At 51.4% G+C, this 12,169-nt stretch overlaps 1 protein-coding gene across 1 annotated transcript in view; it reads right to left on the bottom strand.

The window, feature by feature from the left end:
• CNNM1 (cyclin and CBS domain divalent metal cation transport mediator 1) overlaps positions 1–12,169 on the bottom strand; it is a 54,728-nt gene that overhangs the window by 3,900 nt on the left and 38,659 nt on the right. The window contains exons 7-8 of the mRNA XM_030568818.1: positions 6,097–6,141; positions 3,896–4,059 (exon numbers count right to left, since the gene is read on the bottom strand). Of these exons, the coding sequence (XP_030424678.1) occupies positions 3,896–4,059; positions 6,097–6,141 (209 nt within the window). The remainder of the gene's footprint in view (positions 1–3,895; positions 4,060–6,096; positions 6,142–12,169) is intronic.

The raw sequence follows: 12,169 nt of genomic DNA on the forward strand, positions 1-12,169 counted from the left end.
GCCGTTAGCAGTTATCGTTGAGAATTCTGGGAAGTTGGTAACGTCCCAGAGGACTGAAGAAGGGTAACAATAATACCTATATTTAAAAAAGGAGAACAAAGAAGACCTGTGGAATTACAGAGCAGGCAACCTAACTTTGATACCTCAAAAGACTCTGGAACAAATTTATTAAACCATTTGTAAACACCTAGAGGCTAATGGGGTTATGAAGAATAGCTAGCATGGATTTGTCAAGAACAAATCATGCCAAACCAACCTAATTTCCTTCTTTGATGGGGTTCCTGACCAAGGAGATAGAGGTGAGCAGTAGGTGTGATATATCTTGGTTTTAGTAAGGTTTTTGATATAGTTCCTCATGACATTCTCATACACAAACTAGGAAAATGTGGTCTAGGTGAAATTACTATAAGGTGGGTGCTTACTTGGTTGAAAGACTGCACCTGAAGAGTAGTTATTAATAGTTGGCTGTCAAACTGGGAGGGCGTCTCCAGTGGGGTCCTGCAGGGTCAGTCCTAAGACTGGTACTGTTCAGTATTTTCATGAAGAACTTGGATAATGGAGTGGAGAGTTTGCTTTTAAAATTAGTGGACAACACCAAGTTGGGAGAGGTTGCGTGCATGGGGGGAGGGGAGGTTGCAGAAACAGAATTGCTCTGAACTCAGTAATATGACATTCAATAAAGACAAGTGCAAAGTACTACACTAAAGACGGGAAAAATCAAATGTACGACCACAAAATGAGGACTGACTGACTGGGTAGGTGGCAATACTTCTGGAAAGGATCTGGGGGTTAGAGTGGATCACAGTCTGAAGAGGAGTCAGAGTCTAAAGGGCTGATCTACACTGGTGGGGGGTGGGGGTTGAACTAAGATACGTAACAAACTTCAGCTACGCTATTTACATAGCTGAAGTCAAAGTATCTTAATTCGATTTACCTGGCTGTCCTCAGGGCGCAGGATTAAAGGCTCTGTGCTGAACCCAGTGGCATGGGTGAGCGTGGGTTTCCCTGCCCACCCCTTACAAAGCCAAGGGGTTCCAGGCCTCGTGAGGACAATGGCTGGCTAGCCCTTGTCAAATATAAGGGGTGCCCCATATGCCCCAGTGGGGCAGAAATTAATGTCCTTGTGCGAGATTCAGACTAAGGCCCGGTCTACACTACGCGTTTAAACCGATTTTAGCAGCGATAAACCGATTTAACGCTGTACCCTTCCACACAACAAGGCCCTTTATATCAATATAAAGGGCTCTTTACATCGGTTTCTGTACTCCTCCCGATGAGAGGAGTAGTGCTGAAATCGGTATTACCATATCGGATTAGGGTTAGTGTGGCCACAAATCGATGGTATTGGCCTCCAGGTGGTATCCCACAGTGCACCACTGTGACCGCTCTGGACAGCAATCCAAACTTAGATGCAATGGCCAGGTAAACAGCAAAAGCCCCGCAAACTTTTGAATTGCATTTCCTGTTTGCCCAGCATGGAGCTCTGATCAGCACGGGTGGCCATGCAGTCCCAAATCCAAAAAGAGCTCCAGCATGGACCGTATGGGAGATAGTGGATCTGATTGCTGTATGGGGAGACAAATCTATTCTATCACAGCTCCGTTACAGAAGATGAAATGACAAAGCATTTGAAAAAAATCTCCAGGCTATGATACAGAGTCCACAGCACAGTGCTGCGTGACAAGCGTAATGGAAAGCCAAAGAATCAAATGGACGCTCATGGAGGGAGGGGGTACTGAGGACTCCAGCGATCCCACAGTCTCCAGCAGTATCTGAAAAGTATTTGCATTCTTGGCTGAGCTCCCAATACCTGTAGGGTTAAACACATTGTCCGGGATGGCTCAGAGTATAGCTTGTCAATGTACCCCCTCCCCCCTCCAGTGAAAGAAAAGGGAAAAAAATTGTTTCTTGACTTTTTTCAATGTCACCCTATGTCTACTGAATGTTGCTGGTAGACGCAATGCTGCGGCAGTGAAGAGCAGTATCCGCTCCCCTCCGGTAGACAGTGCAATATGACTGCTATGATCGTCCAGGCAATACAGAATCAGCAGGATGCTGGGCTCCTCTCCCCTGCACCGCTTAATGTCCTGCCTGGCTACGATAGCAGCTGGAGGCTGCCCTCCCTCCCATTTTATCTCAGTAACAAGTCAGTGTTTCTTATTCCTGCATTCTTTATAACTTCATCACACAAATGGGGGGGGGGGGCACTGCCACGGTAGCCCAGGAAGGTTTGGGGAGGAGGGAAGCAACGGGTGGGGTTGCTGCAGGGACACCCCCTAGAATGGCATGCAGCTCATCATTTCTGCGGGATCTGACACCGAGCAGGTCAGATCCTGCAGAAATGATGAGCTGCATGATCCTTACACATGAAAGGGAGGGGGCTGATGGAGTTCAGCCCCCAGTTGCTATGATGAGGACAGTTACCAGCCATTCTGTACCATCTACTGGGAATGACCAGGAGTCATTCCTATTTTTACCCAGGTGCCCCCGGCAAGCCTCATCTGAGGCCAGCCAGGAGCACTCATGAGCTGATTATGATGACAGATAGTAGTCATATTGCACTGTCTACCGGAGGGGAGCGGATACTGCTCTTCACTGCCGCAGCATTGCGTCTACCAGCAACATTCAGTAGACATAGGGTGACATTGAAAAAAGTCAAGAAATGATTTTTTTCCCTTTTCTTTCACTGGAGGGGGGAGGGGGTACATTGACCCCAGGGGGTCATTCCCATTTTTGTCTTTGTGCCCCTGGCCAACCTCAGCCAGGGGCACCCATGACAGCAGCAGATGGTACAGAATGACAGATAGCCATCATCTCAGTACTAATTTACAATGGCACAGCAGACAGTACAGAACAACTGATAACTGTCTCTGCTGTCATGCAAAGGCAAATGAATGCTGCTGTGTAGCACTGCAGTACCGCCTCTGTCAGCAGCGTCCAGGACACATACGGTGACAGTAAAAAAAGCTGAACGGGCTCCATGGTTGCCGTGCTATGGCGTCTGCCAGGGCAATCCATGGAAAAAGGGCGCGAAATGATTGTCTGCCGTTGCTTTCCCGGAGGAAGGAATGACTGACGACATTTACCCAGAACCACCTGCGACAATGATTTTTGCCCCATCAGGCACTGGGATCTCAACCCAGAATTCCAAGGGGCGGGGGAGACTGTGGGAACTATGGGATAGCTACGGAATAGCTACCCACAGTGCAACGCTCCAGAAATCGACGCTAGCCTCGGACCATGGATGCACACCGCCAAATTAATGTGCTTAGTGTGGCCGCGTGCGCTGGACTTTATACAATCTGTTTTACAAAACCGGTTTATGTAAAATCGGAATAATCCCGTAGTGTAGATGTACCCAAGGACAGACAGACTGCCCTGCCAATCCAAGCAGATTCTGTGCAATGCCCTGTCTGGCCTACAGGGAGCGCTGACACATGGGCTACCAGGCCACCATTGCATTTTATGTTTTTCTTTTACCTGTAGCTTGGTGTTTCTAATAGTTTAATTTGCTTTTGTCTGAATCCTTAACTCAAACCTGGTTAAATACACTTCGGTTTGGTTTGCCTTGTGCTAAGGAGAGTGAACTGAGGAGAAGCCAGTAAAGTCGGGTGCTGCTTTCGGGGGAGGAAGTGGATCGGTGCACATTGCTGGTGCCCAGACGACAAGGGGCTGGGTGCTCCAGTGTGACAAGGTGGGGTGTAAATTATTAGCCCACCGAGGGAGTGAGCGTGGCTCGCGGTAGCCGGGAGTGGAGCACACGCGCGTTGCTTGTAGCTTTGGGAGAACGCCCCTTGCTGGACACAGCCACGGCTCCCTCATGCTGGGGGCAGGTGGCAGCAATTCACCCAGACACCCTGAAAAGCGTCAGTGAGGTCCCCAGCCCTGCGGCTACCTTGACGAACTGCACGTCGCAGAGGATGTGCACGGAGTAGTCGGGTGTGTAGATGTTGTTGCTGCTGCTGTACAGCTGGGTGTTGCTGCCCCCATAGTAGTTGCGTTCCCGGTTTGGGGATTCGGCGCGATTCAGCCCGCTGCTGCGAGATGGCGACCGGTTTACTAGAGGTGTGGAGGGAAGCAGATGGAGGCAGAGTGTGAGAACCTGTTTACTGACGCTGTCACCTGGCTGTCTAGCACCAGGACAGTGCAGAGGCTAAGGTGCCGGAGACACATCCCAGAGGCTTTCTAGAGCTCCTGCCTGGCTGGGATTCTCTCTCATCCTCCAGGCTGATGCTCTGACAACGGGGTCACTGGTGTCTTTGCTTCTCTTCAGACCGCAGTGACCCTCTCCACCCTCTCCCTGCAAGAGGAAGCAGTGCAGAGCCTGGCTCCCTGTGCTGCCATGGAAAAAGGCCTCTGAGCATCTGCTTACACAAGAATCTAAAGGCAGGTGTGGCTGACTGAGCTGTCTTTTGGGGTTGGCAGGGGCAACGCCATGCAGAAAGCAGGGTGCTGAGCAGAAGGTGCAGATAGCGGAGGCCATGCAGGATATTGCTCCTTTGGACGCTGCCTCACCCACACTTCAGCCCTCCGCCAGCAGCACTCGCAGCTCCCCAGCACAGCATGTTTCTAGGCTAGCAAAGGGACCCGGAGAGGGGAGATAAGCGCAGAGTATTCGGGAAGAGAACCCCCAGGAGGGGCAGGCAGGCATCACAGCTGTTCAGCCTGGCAGGTGCAGATTTACTCTCTCCCATGTGGGGCCTGCTGTCTGGGGCAGCCGCTCGCTCTGACGTGCTCATGGATACAGGTTTTAAAATACAGACTCTTATAAAGGTGGCAGAAGAGACGGGCCATCCGAATGCAAATGAGGCTGGGGGCTTGGAAAATGGAACAGGAAGGGATTTCCTAGGTCATGGAGTCCAGTCCCTGCTGTCAGGCCATCCCATTCATAAGCATGTCAAGGTCCCATTTAAAACTGGTTAGGTTGTTTGCCCACTTGCTCCTACTACTAGGCTGTTCCAGAACGGCGGCCTGTCAGTTATATTGACTGACAGCCTTCACAGCCAATGGAGAGCTGCAGTCCCTTTGCTCTAACGCAGCAAGAGCTGATGCTCATTGTGCCCGGTGGTGTTTGGTACAAATTACATTTACACCCACAATCCCCAGCAGCGTGGTTGTGTAGCCTCAGTTGGGGGGGAGGGTTATAAATGGGGTCTGCTGCTGGGGCAGACACTGCAGAGCAAGGCCTCCTGTCAGTCATGTTAACTGAGAGCTGCTGACATGCAGCATGATGGATTCAAAGTGGTCAGTGGATTTATTAGAGAACAAAGGCAACTTGTTCGTGGCACTGCTGACGTAAATGTCTCTCTGACCTTCGCGCTGTTGCTACAAATACCCTTTTATTACTGTAATTCCCAAAAAAGGAAACTGCTTGACCATGGAGTGGATCTATGACTGGCAGGTACAGGGACGTACAGGAGCAGCACTCAGCAGAAAAACAGCCAGGAAATGAAACTTATAAAAACCAAACATAACTTAGGACGCAGCCCCAGTACCCCAATGCTGTGCCTAATTCACTCCAGTCTGCCTCTGTCCTGTTTGCTGGCTCCTAGTCCTCCGTGGTTGGCTTTTAGCACTAGCAACTCCCCCCTACAGAGTCACCAGTGCCCCAGCAGTGTGTGTGTGTAACGGAGTGTGTTGAGCACACTGCTGCGGTACTAACGCGTGCACGTGCGGGGGCAGTAGTGCGCCCCCAGCCTCTCCCTGTATTTGTACGTGCAGAGCAGGTAACTGCACCAGACTGCTCCTGGGCCCCCAGGGCCTAGCTGCCACAAGGGCTGGCAGCAGCTTAGCCCATTTTGCCCTTCTTTTGAAGGTGCGTCTCTGTCAGTGCAGAATCTTCTACAGTATGTGCCCCTCTGTCTGCGCGCGTGCAGCATCCCACAGCTGGGGGCGCCGCTCTGTTTGTGCAGTTTCACGCACTGGGCACGTTTGCACTGTTCCCATGCAGCCTGCTGTAGTGTGTACTCCCCTTGATGTACTGAATGACAAGGAGGGTGCGCCCCAAGGCCACACGTGCAGAGCCAGCACTGTGCACTCATGCCCATGCAGAGGTTTCCTTTCCCAAAGGCCAGTGTGGGAAAGCCATGCAGTTACCTGGGGAGCCAGCCAGGGATTCCCCTCTGGACACTGAGACGGGCACTATGGAGCAAGTGAGGGGTCAGGCCAGAATGACCAGGCAGGGATGGGAGAACAGATGAAGAGGAAAGAAATACAAGAGACTGAATGAGACAGGAGCAAAGTCAGGTCACTAACTGACCCGCATCCCTGACTCGCTGGGGAGCAGCCCCAGTCCTACTCTGCAGCCACCTGCTGAGCAGCTCCCCGTGGCCGACCCTCTCTGCAGCTGCAAATGGCTTGTGATGGCTGAAGGGTCCATTAGACAGTATTCCAGAGCTTCTCTTGGTGTCCCAATGCCAGAGATCCTGGCACCACTGTCTGGGTGGGGTGGGAATGCCCCCTGTCCTGCATTAATTGTGATACTGGGCCCAGCACGAGGCCCATGCACCTCCGACTTCCAGGGACTGCGTCTTCACTGGTGTCTGAGGGGCACTCAGAATGGAATAACACAAAGCATTCTGGGAAACTTGCCAGGCCTCCGAGTCAGAGTAGAACCAATATTGAGGCCAGGAGGCGCTAACTCCTCCATGGCCTTGTCTACACGGGACTGTGTTATGTATGAGCCCAGGTGTGAATTTACACTGTTCTCGTTATACTGGAATAGCGCCCTGTGCTAGGGTGGATGCTCTTACTGCAGGATGACAGGAGCATAGGTGCCAACTCCGGGAAAAAGCAGTCCCCCAGCAGCTCCCCCCTCCCCACCCAGTGCTTCCTGCCTGCTGGCGGGTCTCGTGGATCAGCACCTCCCCCATTCCCCTCAGTGCCTCCCGCCTGCTGCAGTCAGCTGTTTCATGGTGTGCTGGAGGAGGGGGGACTGTGTGCATTTGGGGGAGGTGGCGGAACTGGGTGGGAAGGGGCAAGGGCAGGAAGAGGCAGGGTGGGGGTGGGAAGAGGCGAGGGGGATGGGGCCTTGGGGGAAGGGGTGGAGTGAGCGCAGGGCCTGGGGCAAAGCTGGGGGTTGAGCACCCCCTGGCACATAGGAAAGTTGCCGCCTATGCCAGGAGCCTTTTTCAGTTTAGCTTATGTTGCTTGAGAAGGGGTTTACCAGAATCCAGGTGCCCACCCAGGGGTGCTACTGGTCTAACGACTGTATTATCATGTGTTACTTGGGGTATGTCTACACTGCGAAATTGTCAACAAAACTTTTGTCTTTCACAGATACTTCAAAAAGCCACCAGTGAAAGACAAAACTTTCGCTGATGCAAGCTTTGTGGGCAGGAGCGCTCTGCTGCTGACAAAGTTAATGCTGCTAGTGGGGCTGGAAGTATTTTGTCGGTACCGACAAAGAGTGTTTAAACACACTGACTTTTAATGTCGACACAGCCTTGTCGCTAAAAGTTGTGTGGTTTAGACAAGCCCTTATATTACCCTAGTGCCTAAGCACCCCAGGCATGGCCCAGGCCCTCACAGTGCTAGGTGCTGCAAAAACAGAGAACAAAAGGATAATCCCTGCTGCCCGGAGCTCTCAATCCAAGTCTGAGACAACAGCTGGCTGCAGGCAGACAGAGACATACGAGGAACCAATGAGACAGGACTGGTCTCAGCTCCTAACCCTTGTCAAGATTTGTGTAGGCATCCCAGCAAAGGAGAGTTTGCAGGAGGCCAATGAGGTGGCTTTGCGGATGTTTGCAGGGAGCCCCTCCCACAGATGAGGGACAGCCTGGGTGAAAGCACAGGGGAGCTGGGGGCTGGCATCATGGGCTGATGGGAGGCAGGGGTCGATTCTCAGCAGTGAAGGAGAGATGCTAGATAGGGTGGGGAGAGGCCACAAAAGGCCTTGAAAGTGAAGACAAGCAGCTGATGTCTAATGCACAGAGACGAGCGAGCCAGTGATGAGATGCAGAGGGTGATGTGGTCAGAGCTGCGGGCTAGGAGAACCAGCTTTTGAGTAGCACACCGAATGGATCTGAGCGGGGCAAGATTGCATTTGTCAAGACCAGATAGAAGAATGTTGCAATAACTGATACGCAAGATGGTGAGAGTTTTAACTGTATGGATCGATGGGAAAGGCTGTATCTTAGATCTACGAGATGTAGACATAGCCTGGTGTGAGGACCTAGGGAGAGCTCTGACACCCAGGTTATGGGCCTGGCAGGATGGCTGTGTTGGCGACAGTGATCAAGAAAAGAGGTGGCAGGGAAGGTGGTTAAGACTTTGTTTTAGCCACGTTGAACTTGAGCTTATGGCTTGAGCAGACATCCGTGAGGAAATGTCAAAGACAGGCGGAGGTACTAGTCTGGAGAACCCAAGGCTGGAGCACAGAGGTAAAGCTGTGAGTCCTCAGCGTAGCAGTGGTAACTGAAGTTGTGTTGTGGATGAGATTACCCAGAGATAAGGCAGAGGGGATCATGGACAGAGCCCTATGGAGCCCCCATAGAAAGCTGGAGAGCAGATGAAGAGGATCTGCTGAAGGGGCCATTAGTGAGGCAGGAGGATAACTGGGAGAAGACAATCACAGAAGCCAAGGGAGGACAGGAGTTCACGACTGCACCAGGATAACCACATTCGTGTTAACAGGCAAAACATCCCCATGAAGACAAGGCCCAAAGAACAGAAGAGATTCGCTTTCTAAGGTCACAGATCTGATGCATTCAAACATGGCAGGGAGAGGTCAGCTAAGAAGCCAGCTGGCGCAAGCCAGCATAGGCACTTTCACTGCAATGGCCTGGCTCCAATTTACACCAGCCGTGGATCTGGCTCAGTGTGTACTTGTATCAAGAGAAGCGGTTTCCTTCTCCATGTCCTGATGTGGCAGAGCCATGGACGTAGGGTGGGGGGCGTGCTGTGAGCACACACAACGTTACACTAAGGTAGCATCTCCCTGAAGAAACAAAACAGATCCTGTATCAGGAGCGATGTAATGAAGGAAGTAGTTGAGGATTCAGAACCTGATTCTGCAGGCAGCTCTGTGCGCGGGGGCACCGGGGGATATGTGCAGGGACCCCTGCATGGAGCTGCTCACAGAAACTGCCCAAAGTCAGACCCTGCCAAGGCTGTTTCTGCAGCGCTGTGCCCGAGGCTGCACAGAGATGGGCAGGGCTGGCTGTTCCTTCCTCAAGGGACTGAGTGTTGTTTTGAACTCTGTGCCCTGCTGAGCATGAACCTGGCCTGGATCAGGCAGGGAAGTCATATTCAGGGCAAGTGAGCTATCACCGCAGAGAAAGGGAATCGCTTCACCTTTTCTTTACAGTTCTTATTCCATGGCAATTCCCAAGCCAGCGTTTCCTGTTGGCTACTAATCAGCCAGGTTCAAGGCCCCAAGCGCAACCTCCTGCAGCTGGGCAATAACTGCATGGAGCTGCTCTCCGTGTCAGGCATTACTGGTCCACTACTAGCTACGCTTGGCTTTTAACCTCGGGCTCCAGCTGTTCAGAAACACTGACTAACTGCTCACTACAGCAGCCTTACGCGGGGAAACAGGCGCAAAGAACATAAGTGATTTACTTAAGGTTACTAACAAGGCAGTAGGTGTCTTCTGACTCCCTATTCCCTGCTCTAACTGCTAGGCAGCACTGCTCCCAGAGTCAGGCCTCCAACCCAGGTGTCCTGACTCCCAGCCCCCTGGTTCTCACCACTATATCACACTCCTTTCCCTAAACCACTAATAGAACTCAGGCATCCTGACTCCCAGACCCCTGTTCCAACCGGTACACCACACTCTCTCGCTCCACGGACAGGTCTGTCTTTATACGCACACGCAAGGGGCCATGTTAATGCTGCTGTAGGAATGATCTGATTTCTCATTCTGCTGTGGCTGATGAATGTTTGTAAAGTGCCTTGAAGATAAAAAGCTGGAAAATTTGCCACCTGGCTGCCTCTTCCCCCTCCCTCACACTCCTTACAGCTGTAACCCCACTCACCTCACCATTGGCATGACAAACCTGTCAAAAATCAATGATTGCATGATGCACTAAAACAATGCAGCATGTTCAAAACCACCCACCTCAAGTTTCCATGTGACACCACCAGTTGGGAATGGGGGCCAGCTGCTGGGCAAGCTAACGAGCACAGCTGCCTGCTTGGTGAGAGGGTGAGCTGGGGACTGGTTTTAAGCCCAGCAGCAGTGATCTGGGGCGGCTGGAAGCATTTCCCCCATGGCTGTGATAGCTCTTGTGTCTGTGTTCCCAGTCTTGCTTTGCTCCAAGCTCTGACCCTGAGTCCTGATCTCTGACTCCAATTCCTGGCTACTGACTCCTGCTCTGACCACTTGGCATGATTGCCCATACCCTGCTCTGTGAGCCCTCTCCTCTCCATCTGCCTGTTATATCAGATCTAACTCAGCCCGTCTAGTCAGGGTAGGGACTATCACCTCTAATGCCTCATACTCATCTCTGGTGCTCTGTAACAAGGGCTACATGGCTGCACAGTAGCAATATAACAAAGGTTTAATAATCAGTAACTATTTAAATTTCTGATAGTAACAATAAGTTGTGCAATGAGACATTTATTCTCATGTGACCACACAGGTGAAAGTCCATCCCAAGGGCACGTTCCACTTACACGCCACTCATATGCAGAACTATAGGACTTATGGGGGATGTAGTAGGTGTTGGCCAGGCCTTGAATTTCACCCACAGAACATTTACTTTGATCATTCACACTCTTCCTTTTCCCCCCCACTTTAAGAGTAATCCAGTGAAAAAACACATGTGATCTTCAGGTTCATATTCATGGGAAAAGGGAAATACTGCAGTCAATAAATAGCCACCGTGCGTTTATAGCTGAACCATGCACAGCCCCTGCGATGGTCACCAGGTGGCGCTAAGAGCACATGCATGATGGATGGTGCACACCTGGGAGGAGCTGGAAGGGCAGTCAGGTGGATTTAGGTGCCTTAGAAATAATTCTCATGATTTTCCCCTCCCTGCAGGGTTTGCAGCCCAAACATAACAGCCTTGGGCTCCAACCCTGCCAACCCACGCATGGGGTTGTGCCTCCCACTCACGGGAGTGTGTGCGCCTGAGTGCTTGCAGGACTGAAGCTTTAAGCCAATGCTGGAGAGTCGCAAAGTGAGATTTAACTATTTATTTCATTGTTCTAGTGGAATGTGGCACAGAAAGCAGTGAGAGGTGGGAGAACGCCTGATGATCAGCCAAGGAGAGGATTTAAATCAACACAAGCATCACTGCTTTTTAAATTAAAGTCCGAGTATCCAGTAAGAAATACTTGACCCTAACAAACTCCCAATACTCTGACCTACCTGAGAATAGTTCACCACTTCCCCCCATGAGAACTCTCTCTTCCCCCATCTGCCCCTCCCTGCTGCGGTCAGGTACTAATTTTGGCTTTGACCCCACAACTGGGCCCACGTAAGCAGCTCTCCATGGGCCCTACTGGGCTCGGCACAGGGCTTTAGTTGTCAGAACAGGATTCAGGATTAGGGGCTCGGATTATAAAATCAGCAGGACGGGGGCATCTCAGTACACAGCCAAGAAGCTGGATGGGGAGGGGAGTAATCATTAATAACAGGATCATGCTAATTAGATGCTGAAAATTCTTCTAGTCTGACTAAGGGTATGTCTATACTTAAACCGCTGCAGCGGCAGTGTAGAATGACCTGTGCCAATGGGAGGGGTTCTCCTGCTGGTGCAGGTAATCCATCTCCCCGAGAGGCAGTAGCCAGATTTACAGAAGAATTCTTCAAGCGACGTAGTGCTGTCTACGCTGGGCATTAGGTCACAAAAGCTGTGTATTTAGGGATGTGGACCTTTCACACTCCTGAGAGACGGAGTTGTGAAGATGTAACTTCCCAGTGTAGACCAGTGCGAAGCCGGAGCTGGTCAGTAACTGCAGGCAGGGAATGTGTGTGTGTGGGGGGGGGTTCTAGGTTTTTCTAACTTGACTGCCTTGCTTTAACAGCATACACATGTTCACCTGAGCAGCTGCTAGGTAAATTGAACATCTATGCCATTTCAGACTGGCCTTTGTTCACAGGTGAGCCCATGTCTGTGTGGGACCCACATTCAGTACAGCCGAAAGGTGGTGAACCGAGGCCTAAACGGATCATACAAAACCTCATTGTCTTCTCTGCTGTTTTCTCCCTCCTGTT

The sequence above is a fragment of the Gopherus evgoodei genome, chromosome 7, assembly GCF_007399415.2.
Source record: "Gopherus evgoodei ecotype Sinaloan lineage chromosome 7, rGopEvg1_v1.p, whole genome shotgun sequence".
NCBI lineage: Eukaryota > Metazoa > Chordata > Testudines > Testudinidae > Gopherus > Gopherus evgoodei.